At 35.2% G+C, this 25,539-nt stretch overlaps 3 protein-coding genes across 3 annotated transcripts; all 3 read left to right on the top strand.

The window, feature by feature from the left end:
• Window positions 1–3,100: 3,100 nt before the first annotated feature.
• On the top strand, window positions 3,101–9,823 carry LOC132187652 (subtilisin-like protease SBT4.14). The gene is made up of 11 exons (XM_088517678.1): window positions 3,101–3,205; window positions 3,465–3,562; window positions 3,700–3,797; window positions 3,924–4,067; window positions 4,168–4,273; window positions 5,855–6,368; window positions 6,545–6,642; window positions 6,730–6,957; window positions 7,482–7,593; window positions 8,111–8,324; window positions 9,065–9,823. Exons 1-11 carry the CDS (start codon window positions 3,101–3,103, stop codon window positions 9,643–9,645), a joined length of 2,298 nt encoding a protein of 765 aa, XP_088373804.1. The 3' UTR covers window positions 9,646–9,823.
• A 986-nt stretch (window positions 9,824–10,809) lies between these two features.
• On the top strand, window positions 10,810–15,508 carry LOC132188020 (subtilisin-like protease SBT4.14). Its single transcript, XM_059602440.2, has 11 exons — window positions 10,810–10,899; window positions 10,985–11,082; window positions 11,197–11,291; window positions 11,396–11,539; window positions 11,639–11,744; window positions 12,077–12,590; window positions 13,190–13,287; window positions 13,369–13,593; window positions 13,690–13,804; window positions 13,922–14,135; window positions 14,973–15,508. Exons 1-11 carry the CDS (start codon window positions 10,810–10,812, stop codon window positions 15,506–15,508), a joined length of 2,235 nt encoding a protein of 744 aa, XP_059458423.2.
• Window positions 15,509–19,557: 4,049 nt separating this feature from the next.
• Window positions 19,558–23,481, top strand: SBTI1.1 (subtilase family protein). Its single transcript, XM_059602173.2, has 4 exons — window positions 19,558–19,621; window positions 20,322–21,066; window positions 21,739–22,529; window positions 22,613–23,481. The coding sequence occupies exons 2-4, from the start codon at window positions 20,327–20,329 to the stop codon at window positions 23,377–23,379; spliced, it is 2,298 nt and encodes a 765-aa protein (XP_059458156.2). The 5' UTR covers window positions 19,558–19,621; window positions 20,322–20,326; the 3' UTR covers window positions 23,380–23,481.
• Window positions 23,482–25,539: the final 2,058 nt, after the last annotated feature.

The following is a 25,539-nucleotide window of genomic DNA, read 5'->3' as shown; positions in this document are numbered from 1 at the left end:
GAACGGCCAAAAAGCGCAGATACCCAAATCTCAAAGTAACCCAAAGATCAAAGATGCCCAAAATCTTAAAACCGAAAGTAAAAAAGCTTGAAAGTGAGGCGGCTTACCGTCGTGACGTTTCCAGCGGTTCTCTGGCGGCGATTTCAACTCGAGAAAGTAAATCAGTGAGGAAGATTATCGACGCATTGTGGGATATAAGGATGAAGATGCACGGTAGGGATAGATGGATTATATTTATTTAATTTGACGCAGAGTGTGTGCTGCAGCCTCAAAATGACGTGAAAAAGCTTATTTGTCATTTTTTAAAGTATAAATAAAAAATAAAATGTGTCTTATTTTTATTGAGTATGATGTGGCAATGTAACGGTTTCCGTTAAGTCATTTAATGAAAAATGAATTTAGAGAGTAAAATGTTATTTTGGCCTACCCTAGGGACCTACAAATTATTTTTTAAACCACAAGGAATGATTTGTAAATTAGGCAAACTACAATGACCAATATTGCATTTATCTCAAAAGAAAATAGAAAATGAACCAAATTTTGATTGATATTAAGAATGTAGAATCCATCGCAATTGTATTTGTTTGAATTATTAATAATTTGAGTAATTAATATGATTTTTGCTTAATTAGGCGTGATTTTTATCTGAACTACCCTCGAGAACACTAACAATTTGAATTGATAAATAATGTAAATCTCAATCCGAGTTCTCCGAAAAGCAAATGGACCAAATTGGAGAAAACCCTTTGAACTGCTTGAGTTTTGATGTGTTATGTAAATCAAAAGTACAAAATTTGGGTTCAACTTGAGCAAATGAAGGGAAGTTTATTAGTCTATAGGTTTTATGTGGAAAACATTTTTTTTTTTTTTTTTTAGTGATTTATGTGGAAACTGGGGAAATATAACAAGGTTACTTTTGGCCATCTAACTCTAATTTGGAGTTAGGTTGGGAATAATGAACACTAGGAAAAAAAATAAAATAAAAGAAAAAACACAAAAACAAATGATGCATTCAATTTTGACTATTTTTCTTATGTCTTTGTATTAAACTACTAATTTTGTGTAAATACATCTCTTCTTTTGAGGAGTTTATAGAAAATATTTATCCTATTTTATAGCCTACTATTAATAATAATAATAAAAATAAATAAATAAAAAATCACTCTCATGGGTTCTCACCCGTTCAAAAATAAGTCATTTCACCAACTTTTCTATTCAAATTGCTGACCTGGCAAAAACTCCATCAACAAACGCTAAATTATTTTTGTAAGATATATATATATATATGTTGTTGAATTATTTTTGTAAGGTATATATATATAAGAATGTCTTATAATCATTCAGATGCTTGTTATTATCTTAAGCAAAATATGCTTTTGATCTCCTCCTCAAGCTCAATTTACTGATTGTAAAATTGTTGATAATCATTTTAAAAATGAATATAAAGCTTCGAGTCACTAATTCCATATGCAAACACTCTATAAACGTAGTTAGGAGTCTCATTTATCTTATGGTCACAACTTACAAAACTAGATGTTGCCTATGCAGTTCATAGTTAATTCATGATTGCACTGCACTCAAATCACTATGCTATTTTTCTTCAAACCCTATGTGAAGGACACATTGTTTAATAGTCTTAATTTCTCTTTTTCACTCATCATTAGATTTATTTAAGAGCTAACTAGGTAGGTGATCTGACCGATCGTCGCTCCATCATGGGTTATATATTGTTTTCTATTAGGTGGTTCTCTCATTTCTTGGTATAGCAAGAAACAATCTGTTGTTGCCCATTTCAATACTGAAGCTTATTATGTGCCCTAAGGGAGACCACCTATTAGCTATTCTTGCTATGTGCGCTTCTACATGATATATGGGTGTTCCTCAGATATCCAACTCTCCTATATTCTATGACAATTGAAGTGCAGTTTGAATTGCACATAATGATCTCTTTTACGAATGCACTAAAGACATTGAGCTTTACTGGTATTTTGTGCGCCGTCATCTCTTGTAAGGCACTTTTCGCCTTTGTCTTATTGCATCTGCTGATCAGTTGATTGATATGTTTATCAAAGCAAATCTACCTAGTCATTTCCGTGAACTTGTTTCGTAACTCAAGTTGGCATCTACATTTCTACTTTACATTTGTCGAGATGTTAGAATATATTCAAAAATATATTATGATATTTTCCTTGTCTGCCTGATATCTTTAGATACTGATTTAGTAGTTCCTAGTACAATTTGATTTTATTATGTAATATTTTACTTTAATTTTCTTATTGTATTTCCTATTCTAACCGCCCTTATTCAACTATAAAAGACTGACATTATCAGTTAATCCAAATTAATGTTAACATCTCCATTGCTCAACCTGAGTTAAAAAAAAAAAAAAAAAAACAAAACAAAAAACAAAAAACAAAACAAAACAAAAAAACAACAACAACCTATATATATATATATATTTCTCTCCCCTTTTTTTTATTTTTTATTTTTTTTACTATAGGCTGAGGTGAAATCCTCCCATGCATGACGCAAGCAAAGTCATTTGAGCTAAAAGAAGCTCTTCAAGTCACCTCAATTTGGGTCTGGGATACAGACAGGTTCACTAGTCTAGCTAGCTTGAATTGGAATTCAAGCTAGAAAAAGGATTTCCTGATATTATGGGTTAATCTTCTTTGTCAATTCTCAAGCAATTATTCTCATTTAAATTTGACGCCGACCTTCTTTACACCCCACAATTAAATTAAGAAACACAAGAACACATTGCAGATTTTAACATTCTCATCATCATCATCATCTTAATTTGTGAAGAAATATAATTATATATATATAGGCTTAAAAAAGTAATCAATGGCCCACAAAGGAGATCTAGTCCTACCTATAAGCTAGCCTTATATATGACATTGACTAAAGCAGAAGAGAAGCAGAGATTTTATCTTCCTTTACAGGTTTTCCCAACCGAAAACCTGAGGAATTGGAGTTGAAGAAGTTAACTGCAAGGTTGTTCTTTCTTGTGAAGCAATACAGGTTGTGTCGTTCTCGATTGTTATATATATATATATATATAGCAACCTCAAACCTCCATAATATTATTGTAATAAGCATGTCGGGAGCTACAAAATATATCCACACCTTTCTTCTTCTTCTTCCTCTTCTCTTGGTCTTGATAGGTGATCTTGCTGGTGCAATTGGAGATGATGAGCAAACGGTTTGTATATATATATACATATGTTTTATTTGTTTTCTTGATCATTAATTAATTAATTCTAGTTTGTCATGTTTATTATTGAGACAATAGTTATAATAACTCAAGAAATAAAGAATTTAAGAGTTCAAGATCAAATTTCAACGAATGTGATCTACCGTTGGATTTGCGGAGGAGTATTAAGACAAGAGTTACAATAGCTTAAGAGACAAATAATTCAAGATTTATTTCTATGCCGTACGTAATCTTAAGTTGTATACAGGACTTCTACATTGCTTTCATGCAACATGATCCCTTGTTCACAGCCACTGCAGATCAGAAAAACATGAATCTAGATATCCTCTCTTCTGTGAAAGGAAGGTTGGTTGGCTCCTCCCTTTCTCATCTCTTTGCACACACATATGCCTATATATATCATGAAACTATATATGCAGTTTTCAGCACAAACACAAGATTATATGTTTATTTATTGTGGCTTAATGAGTATCATGGAACAGCCTTCAAGATGCTCAGGAGTCCATGGTCTACAGCTACACAAAGGGCTTCAATGCATTTGCAGCAAAGCTATCTCAAGATGAAGCCCAAAAGTTATTGGGTATGTGAACATATATGTTTAATATATGTTCCTCAATTATTATTATTTTCATTGAAATTATATATATATATATGGGATTAATTATATAAACTGATCGAGTTTTAAATTTTGGTGTGAATTCTGCAGGCATGGACAGGGTGGTACATGTGATGCCGAATCGGTATCACAAGCTACAAACTACCAAGTCATGGGACTTCATTGGATTACCTTTAACCGCTAGAAGAAACTTGAAAATGGAAAGGGATATAATTGTGGGTCTATTTGATACAGGTGCTTGGATTTTTTTAATTATTTATTTATTTATTTCAGTTTAATTTGTTTTTATCGTATTTATTTTTTTGTAAATAAATACGATCAAATTTCGTGCCAGGGATTACTCCACAGTCTGAAAGCTTTAAGGATGATGGGTTTGGTCCTCCACCTGCAAAATGGAAAGGAACTTGTGCCCACTTCGCTAATTTCTCAGGATGCAACAAGTAAAATCGTGTCCATTTTCCTTTTCCTTTTTCTTTATTATTATTTTTTATTCAATTACCAATATGAAGTTCATTAATCGATTCATTTTCACCTGAAAAAGATAATAAATTAAATTCGACCCTAAAAATTATTCACTTTCAGAAATGATCAACCCAAGAGTTTTCATTTCATATAAATTAAACGAATTTGTCATGATTTTAGATCTTGTGGACTTGGATTTTAATGATTATATTTCTTTCTAATTAGGAAAGTTTGTGTATGCATTTAGATTACACCCTCGGGAATTTATGCATTGGTATAACACTGATCAAAAGGGATCGGGATCCCCAGCAATAACTGAGAAATTGCCCATCAATTTTTTAAAATTTTTTTGCCATTGAGTCTCATCCAAGGGTCTACAAGCTGCCACGTGTCCTACTAATTAAAAAATAATATTTTTATTATTTAAAATTTTAAAATAAAATATAAAAAATAATAATAATAAAATATGCCACCCCCAAGGACTGGTTGGGGGAGGCCAAAGCCACCCCTTAGGGCCAAACCAAAAAATTTAATTTATGGGTTTTGGCCCTAAGGGGTGGCCGAACCACCTCCTGGGGCCATGGGATGGCTCCGGCCACCCCCATGGCTCAGCTGGGGTGGCCGGCCATCTCATATTTTTTTATTTTGTTTTATATTTTATTTTCACAATTTAAATAATAAAATATATATTTTTTTAATTAATGGGACACGTGGTGGCTTGTAGACCCTTAGATGAGATTCAATGGCCAGGATTTCAAAAAAAAAAAAAAAATGATAGGCAATTCCCCAGCTATTGCTAGGGATCCCAATCGGATCAAAAGTCGCTCTATATCTTCTTTGAAAATCGATTTAGTTTTATTCAAAAAAGTCAAAACATTAACAAACAACTTTACTCATAAAACACTCACAAAATACTCCAAACTCATTTCATCTTTATGCCACGGTTTTTCACCAAAAAAAAAAAAAAAAACCCTCTTAATTAAAAAGACTAATTATCAAACACCACCAAATTATCTCTATCGTAAATTTGTTGGCTACATCTATGATTTGGGAAACGACAGAGGCATTTTTCCTTTTTTGGTAAGCAAGCAAGAAAACCAGCCAAAACATAAAAACTTGTCATTAATTGGGTCATTCTCATCACCATGCATTTTGAAACATGGAAAACATCAAAACACATTCTCACATTTCCAGAAAGCGTGTCATTTTCAACAAATTTTCAAAACTATTAATCTTGAGAGTGCTGGCCAAAGATCGATGAACTTTTTTTGAACATGATTTTTGGTAATTAGTGTTACAAAATTACGTCTCAATCAACTATTTCATCAGCACAAGTTCAGTAGAAGTTGCAATTTCAATCATCTCACATTGCCTAGATATAATAATGCTACTTAGTAGAACAACTGTCATATATATAATTAGGCTAACGTGACAATAAAAATCAATATTTGAATAAGCAAAGCATATAAAAATAAAATTAATAACTAATTTTCACTATAATGTCATCACATTCATATAACCTAAAACAATATTATTAATTTATATTTGGGTACTTGAAGGAAACTAATAGGTGCAAGGTACTTCAAGCTCGACAACGTATCGGATCCGAACGACATTTTTTCTCCGGTTGATGTGCAAGGTCACGGGACCCACACATCGTCAACCTTCGCCGGCAACCTCGTTAGTAATGCAAGCCTCTTTGGGCTCGCCCAAGGCACCGCACGAGGCGCAGTGCCGTCGGCTAGGGTGGCCATGTACAAGGTTTGTTGGGCCAGCTATGGGTGCTCGGATATGGACATACTTGCTGCTTTTGAAGCTGCTATACATGATGGTGTGGACGTTATATCGATTTCTATTGGTGGAGGATATATTAACTATGCCGTTGACTCTATATCAATCGGTGCGTTTCATGCCATGAAGAAGGGAATTCTCACTGTGGCCTCGGCTGGAAATTCTGGACCAAGTCTGGGTACTGTGATGAATCATGCACCTTGGGTTCTAACCGTGGCAGCTAGCGGCATTGATAGGGCGTTTAGGAGCAATGTTCGTTTGGGAAATGGAAAGACCATCTCAGTAAGTATAAAGATCAACCACAACTCAATTCATTTAATTAAACGAGTCAGACTCCTTAACTCTAACCAGTTAATTTCATATTGGGTTCATGCTAAATTTGCACGTCGTGTAAAAATCGGCTAGCCTAGGAGTTTCTAATTTGATATGCCTTGTAAATTTCCTTTTTGGTTATGCAGGGGGTTGGGGTGAGCACATTCAATCCAAAGCAGGCATTATATCCTCTTGTTAGTGGGGAAGATGTGGCGCGTAACCCTTCAACCAAGGAGGATGCTAGGTACTAATTTTCTTTGTTCATAGAGAAGCAATTATAAGTGAAAAGTTTTGATCACAAAAACAAAACAAACATTTTCATTTTGTACAGGTTTTGCTTGGAAAACTCATTAGATCCTGCTAAGGTAAAGGGAAGGCTTGTTTACTGCAGATTAGGACAATGGGGAATTGATTCTGTTGTCAGAGAAATTGGCGGTGTTGGCACTATACTTGCAAGTGATAATTTCTTTTTCGATTCTGCCCCAATTTTCATGGCCCCGGGAACCATTGTGAATGGCACCCTTGGTGAAATCGTGGATAATTACATACATTCCACAAGGTAATCATAGTTTTTGGTTGGTTATATATAGTGAATGCCTTCTTTTGTGTGTATATATATATATATATGTTCATGCTTGTTACAATTAATTCAACATTTATTAGAAAAAGATTGTAGAGAAACTTTTGTTAATGTCACACCGTGGTCTCATATTAGAATAGATGAGTAACCTACATATATATAGTGAGTAGTTTATAAACAGTACTCATGGGTGCTAAGTTTCATATTACATACTTATTAGATGAAACTTTGCTTTATAAGTGATTTTAGGGAAACTCCAAATTGACTTGTCGTTTTGGGGTGATATTACAAATGTGGCTAACGTTTTTCTTAAGTCGTTACAAATGGTATCAGAACCATCTAGTAATGTCATGTGGTACTGGAACATTGCATGAAAATAAGTGGTTTATAAAGACACTCATGCATGTGTGTTAAGTCCCACATTATTTACTTACTAGCTGAAATTAGCTTTATAAATGATTTTAAAGAAACTTTAACTTGATTGACTTTCTTGTGCAATGTAGATCATCATCAGGAGTTATACATAAGACCCAAGAAATAAAAAAACTGCCTGCTCCATTTGTAGCTACATTTTCATCTCGTGGTCCAAGTTCCGGATCACAACGTGTTCTCAAGGTATAGATTTTACTTTTTCATTCATAATATATTGAGAAAACTTCACAAATGACTTCTCAACTATTACGTAATTTGAAAAGACATCCCTAAATTTCGAAACCTCGCAATCTCACAAATTGAACTTTTAATTTGATGCAATCTACCCCCTCCACCAGTTTTTGGACGTTAAAAGTGATCAAATGACTTTTATACCCCTGAAACTTTTATAAAATTCAAATTTTACACTTAATTTCCAATTGAAGATTAAAACAAAAACAAAAAATTGAAGGGTAATTTGGTTTTTTTATTGGTTTCCATTAGGGTTTAACGTTAAAAATTGATGAATGAGGTCAATTGCATCCAATTGAAAGTTTATGGAGTGAAATTGAGAATTTTTGAAATTTGGAGAGTTTTCTCAAAACGTGTAGTAACTCATAGGTCCTAACTGAAGTTATCCCTAATATAAAGTAGAAAACATTTTCCTTCTTGCATGGCTTTGACGTATAAAACCTAACACCCACGTCTTTTGGTGGAACAGCCTGATATTGCAGCACCCGGTGTTAACATCCTTGCAGCTTACACCCCTTTGAAGTCGCTCACCGGCTTGAAAGGTGACACCCAATTTTCCAAATTTACCCTCATGTCTGGGACTTCCATGGCATGTCCTCACGTCGCCGGAGCAGCAGCCTATGTTAAGTCATTCCACCCAAAATGGAGTCCAGCTGCAATCAAGTCTGCTCTTATCACCACAGGTAAAAATGATAAGATTGTCTTTTTCTTTTTTCTTTTTTCTTTTAACGGAGTACTAGATTCCCGTGCACGAGCCCCTCTACATGGGTCAAGTAAAGCTCAGGCTTTCGCCTACGAGCGTGACCCCAAGGATTTGTTTGTACCGAAGGAGGTTGAACTTTAGACCTAAGAGCATTCATATTGAGGTGTTCAAATAAAAGTTAAATTTGAAGAGAAAAACTTACTTTTTAAAATTTGAAAAGTCACTATTAAAATGAATCAAATATCAAACTCATTATATCTTCTTCTACTTTAGTTACATATTATTATTTTCTTATATAAGATTAAAAATGAATATATAATGAGAGAGAGAAGGAAAATGAATATATAAGATTAAAAAACTAAATAATTTTTACTTTTTGCACTTGGTATTTAGATAGCCTCGTTGATCAAAATTAAATTTGAAATAGAGTAGAGAGCTTGTTAAATTACTCTTTTTGTGAGCTTTTTTAATTTTTTTTAAAAAAGCCAAATTTAAAGAGCTCAATAGAGATGCTCTAATGCTTCATGTGGCACCAAATTAGCAAAGTGACTTATCACTTGAGCCAAACCATTTGGGGTTAGACTCCTGTTTTAATCATACTTCAAAGCTTTGTGTGCTTCAAAAGATTGATTTGTATCCATTTCTTATAAGGTTCTTCTCTACTTGCCCATAATGCTTATCTTCTTCATGGATGACACTTGCATCGATTTAATTGTGAAGCAAATTCTATGAGCCGGAGGGTGAATACAGAAGGAGAATTTGCATATGGTGCTGGTCAAGTGAATCCAACTCGAGCCGTGAGCCCTGGCTTAATTTATGACATGGGTGAAATGCTTTACACCCAGTTCCTATGCCACGAGGGGTATAATTCATCCTCTTTGGCAGTCCTCGTCGGTTCAAAATCCATAGATTGTTCAAAATTCCTTCCTGGAATTGGCTACGACGATCTCAACTATCCAACCATGCATCTTAGCTTGAAAAGCAAGCTACAGATAACAACAGGTGTTTTCCAGAGAGTAGTCACCAATGTCGGTGCTGCTCCATCCGTCTACAATGCCACCATTAGAGCTCCCAGAGGAGTTGACATCACTGTGAAGCCCATGAGTCTCGTCTTCACTCGCGTCAATCAGAAGCTGAGCTACAGGGTTGTCGTGAGGGCGAAGGCAATGGCAAGCATGCAAATGGTTTCAGGCTCACTTGTATGGAAAAGTCCCCGCAAAATCGTAAGGAGCCCTATTGTCATTTATAGTCCAGAAAATGGTAATATGAAAACGGGAAACAAAGAAAGAGGTCCAATCTAACAGTACGTACTCATAGGGGCATGTCTATCATTTTTTTTGTTTTGTTTTATTTTTTGTTTTGTTTTTTGTTTTTTGTCTTTCTAATCGAATCAAATTGGGATCTTGTATGCTTATGTATAAGCAATTCGGAACTATGTAACTCTAAGCTACTTTTGATTAATTTCTCCATTTTAATCAACTTTTTCTGTTCTATTTGCCCAATTAACTATAATTGGTACATTAGTATACTAATTTGTAGAATTATATATACAATAAACTAAGATCTTTGAAAGTCTCCCATTATGGTGGAAATGTTATAGAGGACAAAGAGAAAGAAGTCAGAGAATGTTGTTAGAAAAAACGAACGAATGTAACTTTTTGATTCTCACTTTATTTATAGAGTATAATATAACTCTCGGCGAAGGGTTAATTATATCATTTCACTTTTTAGTAACTTCCATGGAGGTTATTTACCTGCCATGGGAATTATGTGATGTGGGGATGACCATAGTTGTTAGGGTGTGACAATCCTTATATATATCATCATAAGGATATCAGCATTGGGATTGACAGCCATTTTGTGTGTCACCATCTCTTGGAGGGCAGTCTATGTCTTTGTCCTATTGCATTTGTTGATCAATTGGCTAATGTGTTTATGAACGTTAATCCAGACAAGCTGAGTTTTATACAAATATGAATAATTTTAATAATTGAGCCTCGTTTTGTATTCACAAACAGCCTGTTTAACAATTAAATCGAGGTCGAGCGAGTTCACGGGTAGTTTTATTAATTCATTTACGGTCTTAGGCCTACCTAAATCTTCGCAGGGATTTTTCCTTAACAGAATTATGAAACAGACAAAGATAGGGGATGGGAATGCTGAACAAAGTTTATCCAAAAGAAGCAAAGCCTAAGTATAAGTACATTGAATATAAAGCGAAAGACAACCAGAAATTCTGTTATTTTCCTTTTCCGGGTTTTTCCAACCGAAAACCTGAGGAACCGGGGTTGAAATGTTAAAGGAGACAAGGCTGTTTTTATCCTCAATCGAACTGCTTTTCTTTTCTTGTGAAGTAATACAGGGTGTCATGCTCGTTATATATCACCCTGCGTGAGATTAGTAGATACGGAGAAGAAGAGGAGGAAAAGGAAGAAGACAATATTATATATTATTGAAACATATATATGTCGGGGGCGAAATATCATCGGCTTCTTCTTCCTCTTCTCTTGGTCTTGATAGGTGGTGTTGTCGGTCAAATTGGAGTTGAGAAAAAGGTACGTGCTTGCATGCATGCTTTATTTGTCTTCTCATTAATTAATTATGCTTTATTTTCATGCAATAATCGAATTTATTGTACAGGAATTCTACATTGCTTTCCTGCAAAATGGTCCCGTGTCCGCAGACTCTAGAGTTCAAAGAAACATTAATCTAAATGTCCTCTCGTCTGTCAAAGGAAGGTACGTAGGTTGGCTTTTATATATATATATACACACACACATATATATATATATGAACATGATATTTTTTTTATTTATTTTTTGAGATTTAATGGGTTTGCATGCGTGGAACAGCATTGTTGATGCCAGGAAGTCCATGGTCTACAGTTACACGAGCTTCAATGCATTTGCTGCACATCTAACAAAAGATGAAGCACAAAAGCTATTGGGTATATTATTGTGAAGCCATATATATATATGTTCCTCAATTATTATTTTGATTGAAATTATATATATGGGATTTATATGAAGAGAGTTTTTGTTGTGAATTCAGATAGGAACGAGGTGCTACATGTGATGCCGAATAGGTATCACCAGCTACAAACTACCAAGTCATGGGACTTCGTTGGGTTACCTTTAAATGCAAGAAGGAACTTGAAAATAGAGAGCGATATAATTGTGGGCCTATTGGATACAGGTTCTTGGATTTTTATATATATATTAATTTTAAATTATTTTAAATTATCGTTTTCTATTTATTAACAAATTACAAATGATCAAACTTCGTGCATGCCAGGGATTTCTCCACATGCTGAGAGCTTTAAGGATGACGGCCTTGGTCCTCCACCCGCAAGATGGAAAGGAAATTGTCGCCGCTACGCTAATTTCTCAGGATGCAACAAGTAAAATCGTGTCCATTTTCTTTTCTTTTTCTTCTTTTTTCATGCACCTACCAATATGAAGCTCAATCGATTCATTTTCACCTGAAAAACAAATTAAAATTCAACTCCAAAAGTTATTTTATTTTCAGAAATGATCGCAGAAATTTTTAAGATCTTGTGAACTTAGATATTTTTAATGATTTTAGATCTTGTGGACTTAGATTTTAATGATTATATGATTCTTTCTAATTAGAAATGTTTGAGTATCTTTTTCCTAATTACAATGTCATCTCAATCGTATAATAGTTTCTAAATAACATTTGTTGCTATTGTTTATGTTTGGGAACCTGAAGCAAGCTGATAGGTGCAAAGTACTTCAAGCTCGATCGCCTAGAGAATCCGGGGGACATAATTTCTCCGGTCGATGTGCAAGGGCACGGGACCCACACATCGTCAACAGCGGTCGGCAGCCTAGTTCAAAATGCAAGCCTCTATGGGCTCGCCGAAGGCACTGCACGTGGTGCAGTGCCCTCAGCTAGGGTGGCCATGTACAAGGTCTGCTGGGACACCTTTGGGTGCTCGGATATGGACTTGCTTGCTGGTTTTGAAGCTGCTATAAATGATGGTGTGGACATTATATCGATTTCTATTGGTGGAATATTTGTGGGTTACGACGTTGACTCAATAGCAATCGGTTCATTTCATGCCATGAAGAAGGGAATCCTCACTGTGGCCTCAGCTGGAAATAGTGGACCAAGTTTAGGTACTGTGTCGAATCATGCACCTTGGATTCTAACCGTGGCAGCTAGTGGCATTGATAGGGCGTTTAGGAGCGATGTTCGTTTGGGAAATGGAAAGAGCGTCATAGTAAGTTTTTATATTTTTATATGCATGCCTTGTAAATTTCTTTTGGCTATATATATACTTTTTTCCTAAGCAATAATGGTCGCCAGCTAAGGCGATTAGCATCGAAGTACTCAAGAAAACAACACAAGAAGGGTTACAAACTTCGAAAGGCTCCTTAACCCGGCCTTCTTGAACCCCCACAACAAGAAGGCATTGATAGAGGTCGATCGGAAGGGATATGCCAATGGTAGGTGGCACCAACATGAAGTTCGGAGCAAAAATCTCCTCAAGTACTGGGAGACATAAAGCTAGCCCAAAAATACCCCACAAAACAGCAACAACTATGTAGGGAGGGCGGCAGGAGGACACTAACTGGCGCATGAGATTGTCATTGTTAAACCATCACTTTTTCCAAAAATAAATAAATTGTGAAATATTTAATTGAAATAATAGGGGGTAAATGATATAGATCGACAATATTGTTCGAACTTAGGACATGTGACTCTTATACCATATTAAATCATCACTTATATAACTCAAAAGCTTAAGTCAATAACTAAAAATAGATGAATTTGATGATTTAATTAATATTCTAGTAGTATAATATGTGAAATGTCCAGGGGATTGGCGTGAACACATTCAGTCCAAAGAAGGCATTATACCCTCTTGTTAGAGGGGAAGATGTGGCCCTTGACCCTTCAACCAAGGAAGATGCTAGGTACTTAATTAATTCCCTTTGTTCAAGTGGGAATTTTTCACAAAAACAAAAGTAACATTTTTCATCATATATATTGTACAGGTTTTGCTTGTCAGGCTCATTAAACCCTGCTAAGGCGAAGGGAAGGATCATTTCCTGCAAATTAGGAGAATGGGGTACTGATTCTTATCTAACCGGAATTGGCAGTGCTGGCGTTATACTTCAAAGTAATGATACCTGGGATTCCAACCCAATTTTCATGTCCCCTGCAACCATTGTGAATGGCACCATTGGCCAAATCATAGATAATTACATAAATTTGACAAGGTATATATATAAATATATATACATCCACACATATATTATAGTTCCTAGCCTAGCCTGCTTAATTAAGTAATTAATTGAATTTCTTGTGCAATGTAGATCATCATCATCAGGAGTGATAGGCAAGACCCACGAAATAAAATTGGAGCCTTCTCCTTTTATTGCTGATTTTTCATCTCGAGGCCCAAATTCCGGAACAAAGCGTGTTCTCAAAGTAATATTTCAAACTAATTAAGCACAAAACCTTTTTTCCTGCTTTCTGCATGGCTTTCATGATGTGTACGTATATATTAAACCTAATTAACAAAGCCGATATGTTGTGGTGGTACAGCCCGATATTGCAGCACCCGGTGTTAATATTCTGGCAGCTTTCACCCCTTTGAAGTCGCTCACCGGCTTGAAAGGTGACACCCAATTTTCCAAGTTTTCCCTCTTGTCTGGGACTTCAATGGCATGCCCTCACGTCGCCGGAGCAGCAGCCTATGTCAAGTCATTCCATCCAAATTGGAGTCCAGCTGCTATCAAATCTGCCCTCATTACCACAGGTAAAAATTTTACCCTCTCCTTAATTATAAGGTTTTTTTTTTTTTTTTGGTAATTAATAATCGGAGTGTTTGGGGTTTCGCTCTAACTAGATCTTTGGAATTTAGGGTTTAAGGTTTATGATTCTTAAAAATTATAAAAAACTAAAAAAATATTCAGTGTCTTTTATTTTAAGCATACTCCAAAGCTTTGTATGCTTCAAAAAATCTCGGCTTTAACTCCAAGGGATTGGCTCGAGTGATAAGTCACTTAGGGCCTGTTCGAAATTGCGTTAGAGGGTTTAAAATATACTTTTATATAATACCTAAAAAGTCGTACCAAACAAAAGCTGACTTGTTTCGTAAAAAGTTTAAATAGTACTTTTTTTTTTACTTTTTTACTCTAAAAATGAAAAAAAAAAAAAAAAAAAAAAAAAAAAAAACCTCACTTTTGATAAAAACTTTATTTAAGAAAGCCTTTTTTTTTTTTTTTTTTTTTTTGCTTATAAGATTATGTTTGGGATTGCGTTTGAGAAATAGATTTTTTAAGTCAAAAAATGTTTTTCTGGCAAAAGCTTCATTTTTAAGCTTTTGTTAAAAGTGGGTTTTGACCATTTTTCGGCTTTTTTTACTCTTAAAACGCTTTTAATTTTTTTACCAAATGATTACTTTTTTTTTTTTTTTTTTTTTTTCAAACGGACTTTTTGAGTGTTAAACATAATTTTAGGCCCTCCCTCAAACGCAATTTCAAACAGGCCCCTACTGTCTCATGAAGAATCATATTTACAGTTGGACCCTACATGAGTACAAACAATTTCTTCATGGTTAATTGACACTAATTGCATCGATCTATTTGTGAAGCGACTCCTATGAGCCAGAGGGTGACCAAACATGGAGAATTTGCATATGGTGCCGGTCAAGTGAATCCAATTCGAGCTACCAACCCGGGCTTAGTTTATGACATTGGTGAACTCCTTTACATCCGGTTCTTATGCCACGAGGGCTATAATTCATCCTCTTTGGCAGTTCTATTCGGTTCAAAATCCGTAAACTGTACAAAATTCCGTCGTGGAATTGGCTACGATGATCTCAACTATCCAACCATACATCTTAGCTTGCAAGCCAAGCAACAGACAACAACAGGTGTTTTCCAGAGAGTAGTCACCAATGTCGGCGCTGCTCAATCCGTCTACAATGCCACCATTAGAGCTCCCAAAGGAGTTGAAATCACTGTGAACCCCTCGAGTCTCTCCTTCACTGCCGTCAATCAGACGCTACGCTACAGGGTTGTCGTGAGAGCCAAGGCAATGCCAAGCTTGCAAATGGTTTCTGGTTCACTTGTATGGAAAAGTTCCCACAACATTGTAAGGAGCCCAGTTGTCATTTATAGTCCATGAAATAACGGTAATATGAAAAACGGGAATGAATCTAACGGTCGGCGTGTGAAGATTGGTGCTTCGATGCCGACATAGTGTGCTATATAGCAGTAGGGGCATGTCTACGTACATGCTTGTACGCTTATGTACATTGTATTTCTTAATTATGTTCTAAGCTTCACTTCATTAATTTATCCAATTTGGTTCACTTATTCTCTTTTATTGGCTCAATTGACTCTATGGAGATAAGCATAAATGGTAGATAAGTACAATAATTAGATTTGAGTAATGCTCAAACTACCCCCGTGTTGCTGGGCTAATATGACAATACTCATCAGTCATTGGATCGGCCTTTGATGAGCACGGCTATATCAACCTAATGTGATGAAGGTGTAGTATGTAGCATCACTCATTATATTGTCCATGGAGTCTGCGGGCCGAAAAATTGAGAAAAAAAAGATCTCCATGGAGTTTTTTTTTTTTTTAATTATTATTGAAAAATTGATAAAAATACTGAAGTACGTCTAGCGGCCAAGTTGTCCCTATTGAGCTTAAATAGAAGTAAGGTCGTTGTCTTAAAAATATAAATTATTAAATTACATTTTTGTGATCTTAGTCGAACAAACATTAAGTTTGCTAGAACACGACAAAACATTGCATTCTCAATCAAACATAATTCGACTGAAATGAAGCACTCAAGAATTAGTATTGAGCAACATCTCGTGGACTTGGTCGAATGAGCTTTGCATGAAGGTATTGGCTATTTGGTCTCCATCATCCCCCTCAGGTTTGAGAGAATTTGTCATTGAATTTAAATTGTCCTTAATTGCCTCGATCTTTCGGATGCCAATAAATCCATTCTATCTCAATAGCAAATTAAAACAACTCAATATTAGAAGAGAAACAACTTACAATTAACCATGCCAACCACAACATGACTATCAATCATTGATCTGAAACTGTTCACAACAACTCGAGATAAATATTGAAAATGAAGGAGAAAAGCGTGGAAAAAAAGAGATCGAGGGAGAGAGAAATAATAAACAAAAGATAAATTTGAGTACAATGTCACGTTACTGTTTACAAATGGAACAAAAATTAATGCATCACGACGCATTTTGCATTTTAAATGACTAATCTGAGGGGCTGGCTTTTTAAGGATTTTTGTTTAGTCATTTTGGCCAAAAAAAGGAGGAAATACTTAGGCCATTGGAAGTGCTCTAGCCAATGAATTTCTTGTTATATATCCACTGTACTTAATTAAGTTCTCATGCATTCATCTATGTTGGCCTGTGAGATTTTTTACGGACTTTGGCTACTTCATCTTCTAGTCTTGGCCAGGCTCGGACCACATGATTTTGTTATGCCCTAGAGCAGGACCACGTAACCTTGCTTCATGGACAAGCATCTAAGATACCCCTCAATGAAATTAATCATTGACAGGCTTCAAAGAAGACCAGCCTTCAAAGGAAAGATAAAATCAACTGTGGATGACGAATAAGCTTCGTGGCTTTCAATAACAGTTGAACCAGCTCATTCGCTTAAGAAATGAAGTAAAAAACAGAGGATTTGAGTACTATTTCCCTTGGAATGAAAGCTTAGATGTGTGTCTGTATATATATATAGGCATCAAACAAAAGGTGGACGGAAATTGAGAATTACATATATACAAATTAAATTCATTCTCTGCCAAACCCACGCCTCGAATAATGACTAGTCATGATTAAAGTTGTAGTTGGTGGGGTGCTCATTCTGGCCTCTTCTCTTTCATCTTATCTTCTGTCTCTCTTGTTCATCTTTGTGTAAATATGTAATGTGAAAGAAGCAAATTAGTGTAAGAGTTGTAACCATGAAATTAATATTTGCAGAACAATAAAAAATCCAAACGTACTAAAACTTCGTCCAATCAATAGAACTAATTAACTAAATATTCTCCGATAGACCAACTTCCTAGTTATATATTGAGATGCTACATTAATTTCAACTAGTTTTACGGGACGTCGTACGGCATCATGGACATGCTTGAGACCCTGTTTGTTAAACGATTTTGATTCAATACTAGTCATCTCACTCTTTTTCTCTTTCTTTTTTCATTTTTTCAACATTTTCTTACTTTTTACGTCACATCAATTACTTTTTATTATTATTAAAATAAAAAAATCATTACAAAACAAAAAATTTTCATTTTTCTATACCAAACATTATATTCTTACTTTTTTACTTTTTGAAAAAACCCATTCTTACTCTTTTTTTTTTACAACAATCAATTTTTACTATAGTATCGGATCAAAACCCTTTAACAAGCACACCCTGATTGTGTTTTGGTTTTCTGTTTGCAAGAAAAAAACATTAATTAAGAAACAATCTTAGAAACAAAACCTTTTTTATAAATATGTCTTCTTCTTTTGTTATAAGAACATTTTGACAAAACAGACACTGTTAACTTTTATAGATGTAAGATTTAACCTATTATTTAAAAAAATTATATAATTAGGGCGGCCATAGCCTTAGGGCCACTCCAAGTAGTGGGGGTGGTCACACGGCCATCCTATTATTCAGTGGTGGGATCGAAATTTTGGTTTACAGGGGCAAAATCAAATAGTAGAAAATTGGTCAAAAATTGGCCCGATCCTCTTTGAAGGGCCATTGAAGACAGTATTACGGCAAAGCTGAGGGGCATGGGAAGGGGCACAAACCTTGAAAGTCCCTCAACTCTTCCCAAACCCTTACTAGCAAGCAACTGAGATGACAACCAAACGGATGTCGATGATTAATCATCTAATATTAGATGAGCACCAAAATTCCATCTGGATCCGATGAAGAGGAAAGAGTACCGGTTTCAAAAATCTCCACAGCAAAGACGGAACTCAAAGACACAGGGAGATTAATAACCACCAAAACCAAAAAAACATGACATCAATAAAATTAAAATACACTTAAAAATAACAACAGAAAAACAACAAAATGCCCAACAAAGACCCGGCACAAGCACATGTTTGCCTTTTGGGTATACTGTTATTGCTTGTCTCATGCATTGATAAGTTTGTTGAGGATTTCATCATAACTAATATTTAAAATAGAGGCACTTTTTCTTCTTTTGTTTAAAGGTGGGCAATAAAAGTTAAAAGGGAAATTATTCGTAGGCAAGTAATGCCAGACGCCATCCCCATCTCCTTCTTGTATCATTCAAAAATAATGTGACTTTTAAAATTATTATTGAATTTATGATAAATTATTACTAGATTTTGATCCAATAATAATTTTAAAACTCGCATAAGGTTTTAAGAGACACAAAAAAGACATAAAGAGGACTTCTAACATTACTCTTTCGAGGCTATTTAAATTTTAGAAGGGTCAGAGGTGGCAAAACACCCTTGATCTCTCACCCTCATGTGGCTTCGCCTATGCTTGTACTTGTCGGGGTGGCTGTGCAGTCACCCCTATTCTGATTGGGGTGGTCGCGCAGCCACCTTGGCCGACATTTTTTTTTTTTCTCTTAATTCATTTTTTAAAAAAGTTTTAACTAGTTGGGCACTATATTTATTTGGGTTTCTCAAAATAAGTAAGTGCAGCACATAGAAAACATTTTCTCAATTATAGACTCTTCTAGAAAAACTTTTAAAAACAAAATACACCCCGTCTAAAAAGCTTTTTTCTCATTTATATCATATTAAAACACTTTTTCAAACTAAAAGCAAAAAGCACTATTCAAAACACATTAACATACCCTAAAATTCCCTTGGTACAATGTTGGATTGTTGCTTACGCTTCTTAGTCTTCTCGAGCTTTCCCTCCTCTTGCTTTGGTCCCTTTTTTTTTTTTTTTTAGGATGGAGAAGGTGAAACAATCATGGCGATGCTTTAATCCAATTGAAAACGTGTACTTTTGAAGGAGAAGAAAAAGTGGGAAAGATTCTTTCTATCTTTATGTGCTCAATTAATGCCCCGCGACCCACATCACCATCCAATTAGTGACGTTTTTGGCCGACATGTCATCAAATTGAAGTCACTAAAACCCAATTTTTTTGTAGTTAAATTTCTTGTTTGATTTTGCCTATAAAAGAACCTCTTTCTAATGGATTATCACTCATCCTACATTTTAGTTCTCATTCTCATTGGTTGTGCAAGGAAGAAGGTATACACCAACTCTCTCGATCTCTATGCATTCTTTTTCATTTTATTTACCTAACCTGCAGCTCTCTCTATGCTTTTCTTTTTTTCGTGGATTTTTTTTTTTTTCTTAGCTTGGATCCAATTCCATTTGAAATTTGACATGTCGGAATTAGGGCCACGTATCCCATAACAAGAATCTCAACTGGTCTAGTTTTAACTGGAATTCGGCCCAAACCGAGACTTTTTTTGGGGGAAGGAGGGAGGGAGTGGGTGATGGACAATAATTAAAGAGGCATGTTACACGTCATTCTCTTAACCATCTTTCAACTATATTGTTTTGCAAATCTAATAGATCTACCATTGGATTTGTGGACTCGTATGGATTCCATAAAAATTCAATGGTAAATTCACTCGTTCACTATACGGAGATAGTTGAGAGAATGATTTTTATCATTTCTCATAATTAAACCACAATGCTTGATGTTTTGGTAATATTACATCTATATATCTATCATATAGTTTTAAATTCATTGCAAATCTAAATTAAGAACATGCCGAAGACACCAACAAAATGAGTAAGCTATTTTCCATTTTTATTTTTATTTTTTAAAATATATACTGCAATTCACATGCATGAAGAGATTTTAAATGTATAGTAATTAAATTATTCACCAATAAGCATACTCCTAGACCTTTTATTTATTTATTTTTATGTTTTACAGTCATCATGATGTTATGGACATGCTTGCTTCTGCTAGCCTTCATGGCAGCAAGCTCAGTTGCTTCAGTGGGGAAACAGACATACATAATCCACATGGACAAGACCAAAATCACAGCGTCAGATGATACTCCTGGAAATGCCAGAAAATGGTACGAAGTTGTGATTGATTCCATGTCTGAAAACTCATATGAAGATGAGCAAGTGTCACCCCTCGAGCTTCTTTATATCTATGAGACCACCATTTCTGGTTTTGCCGCCCAGCTCTCAACCAAACAGCTCGAATCCTTAAAAAAACTCAACGGCTTTCTCTCCGCCATTCCTGACGAAATGCTAAGCCTCCACACCACTCACACCCCTCTGTTTCTTGGCCTGCAACCCGGCAGAGGACTCTGGAGCGCTTCCAGCTTGGCTTCAGATGTGATCATAGGCATTGTCGACACCGGAATCTGGCCGGAACATGTCAGTTTCAAGGATTCCGGCATGCCCAAAGTGCCCTCTCGTTGGAAAGGCGTTTGTGAGAAAGGCACAAACTTCTCTCGGTCAAGCTGTAACAAGAAACTAATTGGTGCAAGAGCCTTCTTCAAAGGGTACGAGGCCTTTGCTGGAAGAATCAATGAGACTCTGGATTATCGATCCCCTCGGGACTCTGAAGGCCACGGGACACACACTGCTTCAACTGCTGCCGGAAATCTCGTGCACAGCGCAAGCCTCTTCGGCGTCGCAAAGGGTGTTGCCAGCGGAATGAGGTACTGTTAAATCACACTGTTTATATTAGTCAACGTTCGAACTCATGACGTGATTATCATGCATGTTAAACTTGTATGATAAATCGACATATCATTAGAAAACGGCTTCTCTCGCTTAATCCTTTTAAGATACACAAAACTGATGTCCGATGGATATTGTACATATATTTATAGGGTAGACAAATAACGGTTTCCTTTATTCACTTATAACTCAACTTTCCATCAAAGAAGCTTTAATTCAAATGGAAACCACTTCTCTTAATTAACCAACAATTTAATGATATTAGTATTGAATAACCTTATAACATTAAGAGTCTAATAAATTATTTCAAAACCATTACTTATTTTAAAAGTTTAAGCGGATGAAATTTAATCATTTAATTTTGATTAAATTTTGATATGAAAGCCTAAACGTTCTTAAAATCTTGATATGAAAGCCTAAACACTAGGAAAACGGTTTTCTTTATTCACTTATAACTCAACTTCCTATCAAAGAAGGATGGAAACCAATCCTTTTAATTAACCAACAGTTTAATAGGATTAGTATTACATAACCTTATAACATTAGGAGTAATAAATTCTCAAATTCTTACAAAATCGCCACTTATCATAAAAGTTTATATAAGTTGATAAAAAATAATAAATTTAATTATTTAATCAATACTTTAACAGATATACGTCAAGAGTTGCGGCTTATAAAGCGTGCTGGACGGCAGGTTGCGCCAATTCTGATATATTGGCCGCCATGGACCGTGCTGTTGCTGATGGAGTCGATGTCCTGTCACTCTCTTTAGGAGGAATCTCCAGGCCATATTATAGTGACAATGTTGCAATAGCCTCATTTGGGGCAGTCCAAAAAGGGGTTTTTGTTTCTTGCTCCGCAGGCAATTCAGGCCCTTTTAGCTCTTCTGTGGGCAATACGGCACCATGGATCATGACCGTTGCTGCAAGCTACATCGACAGAAGCTTTCCAACAAAAGTGAAGCTTGGAAATGGGAAAACTTTTGAAGGGTCATCTTTATACTCTGGCGAGCGGACTAAGCAGCTGCCACTTGTATATGCAAGCACTGCAGGTGGCATAGGAGCAAATCTTTGTCTTGATGGCTCCCTATCGCCAAAGCTTGTGAAGGGAAACATTGTTGTTTGCGAGCGAGGAATAAATAGCCGGACACAAAAGGGAGAGCAAGTGAAAAAGGCAGGAGGTGCTGGAATGCTGTTACTCAACACTGAAGATGAAGGTGAGGAGCTTTTTGCTGACCCCCACATTTTGCCAGCCACTTCTTTAGGTGCTTCTGCAGGTAAAGCCGTCAAGAACTATGTCGGCTTGGCGAAAACCCCAACCGCGTCGGTGACATTCAAAGGAATGGTTTACGGCAACACCGCACCAGCAATGGCGGCATTTTCGTCTCGAGGGCCGAGCTTGGTTGGACCAGATGTGATCAAGCCTGACGTGACTGCACCAGGTTGTTAAATCATCATTTATCTAAAAAAATTTAAGTTAATACAAATGGCTGAAATTAATCATTTAATTTATATTTTAATACAGGCGTGAACATATTGGCTGCTTGGCCGCCAAAGACTAGCCCATCCTTGCTCAACACCGACAAAAGAAGTGTCATGTTCAACATAATTTCAGGGACTTCCATGTCTTGTCCTCATGTCAGTGGCTTAGCTGCTCTGCTCAAATCTGTACACAAACGTTGGTCATCTGCAGCAATCAAATCTGCTCTAATGACAACAGCTTACACAGTAGACAACAAACGGGGTCCAATAGCAGATGTTGGCTCTAACACCTCTGCACCGGCAACACCTTTTGCATTTGGTTCAGGCCATGTTGATCCACAAAGTGCTGCTAATCCAGGGCTAATCTACGACATCTCATCCAAGGACTACCTTAATTATTTGTGCAGCCTCAATTATACCTCTTCTCAGATAGCTTTGCTGTCAAGGGGGAATTTCACTTGTCCTAACAAAGCAGTTTTTGAGCCTGCAGGCAACTTGAATTACCCTTCTTTTGCTGTGATTTTGGATGAAAATGCCAGGAAAGTAAGTGTGGCATACAAGAGGACAGTGACAAATGTTGGGACCCCAAGGAGTACATATGTGGTGAAAGTGGATGAACCAGTTGGATTATCAGTTACTGTTGAGCCAAGGAGCTTAACTTTTGGAAACTTGGGTGAGAAGTTAAGTTACAGTGTGAGGTTTACTGCATTAGGTGGGAAAAAAATTTCTACCAAGTTTTCTTTTGGGTCTTTGATTTGGATGTCTGAGTTGTATACTGTGAGAAGTCCAATAGCAGTAACTTGGCAATGATTTTGAAATTAGAAGAGCTTTTAAGCTGGAAGGGAAGTATTTGAAGAAGAAATTAACAAGAAGAGCTTGGTGAAATTCACCAAAAGCTTTGTGTTGAAATTGTATGAACATGTTATTATGTGCTTAGTGCAGAGAAATCCTTATGGAAGTTTAAATCATGGTCAAAAAGCACAACTCTTATACAAATTTAAGAAAAATCAAGAAATTGCCAAAAACTGAAGAAAAATTACTCTCTTAAGTGTTTCTTATTTATAAAAAAAAAAAAAAGAAAGGAAAATTACACTTTTCCTCCCAAAGTTTAGGGCGTTTTTCAATTCGACCTCAAAAGTTTCAATTTTGACAATGCACCCCCCTCCCCAAACTTCCAAATTTTTGCAATTCAACCAATGTTATCTCAAAATTCTCATATTGCCCCTAATTTTTTTTTTATATATAAAATTTTTATTTAAAAAAAAAAAAAACAAATTTGGGGGTGCAAAAATGGCCAGATGGCCAAAGAGCCACCCCGAATTTTTTTATTTATTTTTTATTTTTGAGGTAATTACCTTTTGCCCCCATGAACTAGAGTGTCTTGGCACTTTCCCTTCATGAACTACCAACTATGACACCTGACCCCATCAAACTATCATCTTATGACAAAAAACCCCATTTTGTCAGCCAAAGAGGTTAAAATTGACGATCAACGTTCATGTGCAAATTATGGACAATATGGAAAGTTTGGGATACAATTGGTCAAATTGTAAAAATTTAAAAGTTTGGAAAGTATATTGCCAAAATTAAAACATTAAAAGTCGAATTAAAAATTGCCTCAAAATTTAGGGAGTAAAGTATATTTTTTCCTTTAAAAAATGAAAAATACACATGCTAGTTAGTTGGTCAAGCAACCAGAAAATGAAATTAAAAAAAAAAAATGACATTCAAGTTTGACCCTGTTGATTTGACGTGCTTGTAGTATGTGGGTTGATAGCAAAAAATTAGCCATCAACCATACCATATTAAAATAATAATAATAATAATAAGTTGCCACCAAATTTTGAGGCGCAAGATGAGTTGTCTTAATTTGATTAGCATAATCGTCATTTGTCAATCTAATCACAATTTCAAACTTCTCGAAGGTTTTTTGACCTTTTGCCTTTAAATTATTATTATTATTATTTTTTTTTTTTTTTTTTTTTTTTTTGTAGGTACCTGCTACTCAGAATTATTTACCCAGAATACTGTAACAACCACTCAATTCCATGCTTTGAGATTCTGACAAATAACTTGTAGGATTCAATAAGTGATTAAAGACTCTTTTGGGGGGCAAGCAATAAATATATAAGTCGTTAGAAAAATTGACTAAATCCATTAATATGTTACATCAACATCAATTATATTGTGATGTGGGAAAAAATGAAAGAAGAATTGAAAGTTATAAAGAGTGATTTTTAATCAAATTTGATGCAAAAAAAAAAAAAAAAAATGTTAAATGTTGAAGACTCACTAAGAGCATTCCAATTGAACTCTTCAAATTTAATTTTTCTCTAAAAATTTGAAAAAAAAAAAAAAAAACTCACAAAAAAGTCTATTTAACAAACTATCTACTCAATGTTAATTGAATTCTTGTGGTAATGTCATCTAAATGTAAAGAGTCCAAAAGTGAAAGTTATTTATTTTTTATTATTCTCTCTTTCATATTTCTTTTTTCCTCTCAATTGAAGTATATTTTTAATGCAAAGAGTTCAAAAGTTGGTTTCATCAATAAAATAGAATATTTAGTTAAAGTAGATAAATATTTAGACAGTTTGATATTTAGGACCTGTTTAAGATTACGTTTAAGGGGCCTAAAAGTGCTTTTGATACTCAAAAAGTCCGTTTGAATAAAAAAAATACTCGTTTGGTAAAAAAATAAAAAAACATTTTTAAGCGTCTAAAAAGCTTAAAAATGGTCAAAACACACTTTTGACAAAAGCTTAAAAATAAAGCTTTTGCCCAAAAACGCTTTTTAACTTAAAAACTATATTTCTCAAACGGAATCCCAAACAGATTCTTAGTAGTTTTGAAAAATGGTTAACTAGATAAACTAAAGTACATTTTAAGAATTGAATTAGAGAAATTTTAAAGAGCCCATTGTAAAATTAGTTAAATTTTAAAGGTTGTAAATATTCTATATATAATATA

This window comes from Corylus avellana, chromosome 6 (assembly GCF_965113065.1).
Source record: "Corylus avellana chromosome 6, dhCorAvel1.hap1.2, whole genome shotgun sequence".
In the NCBI taxonomy this organism is placed as follows: Eukaryota; Viridiplantae; Streptophyta; class Magnoliopsida; order Fagales; family Betulaceae; genus Corylus; species Corylus avellana.
This window is presented reverse-complemented; position numbering and strand designations above follow the sequence as displayed.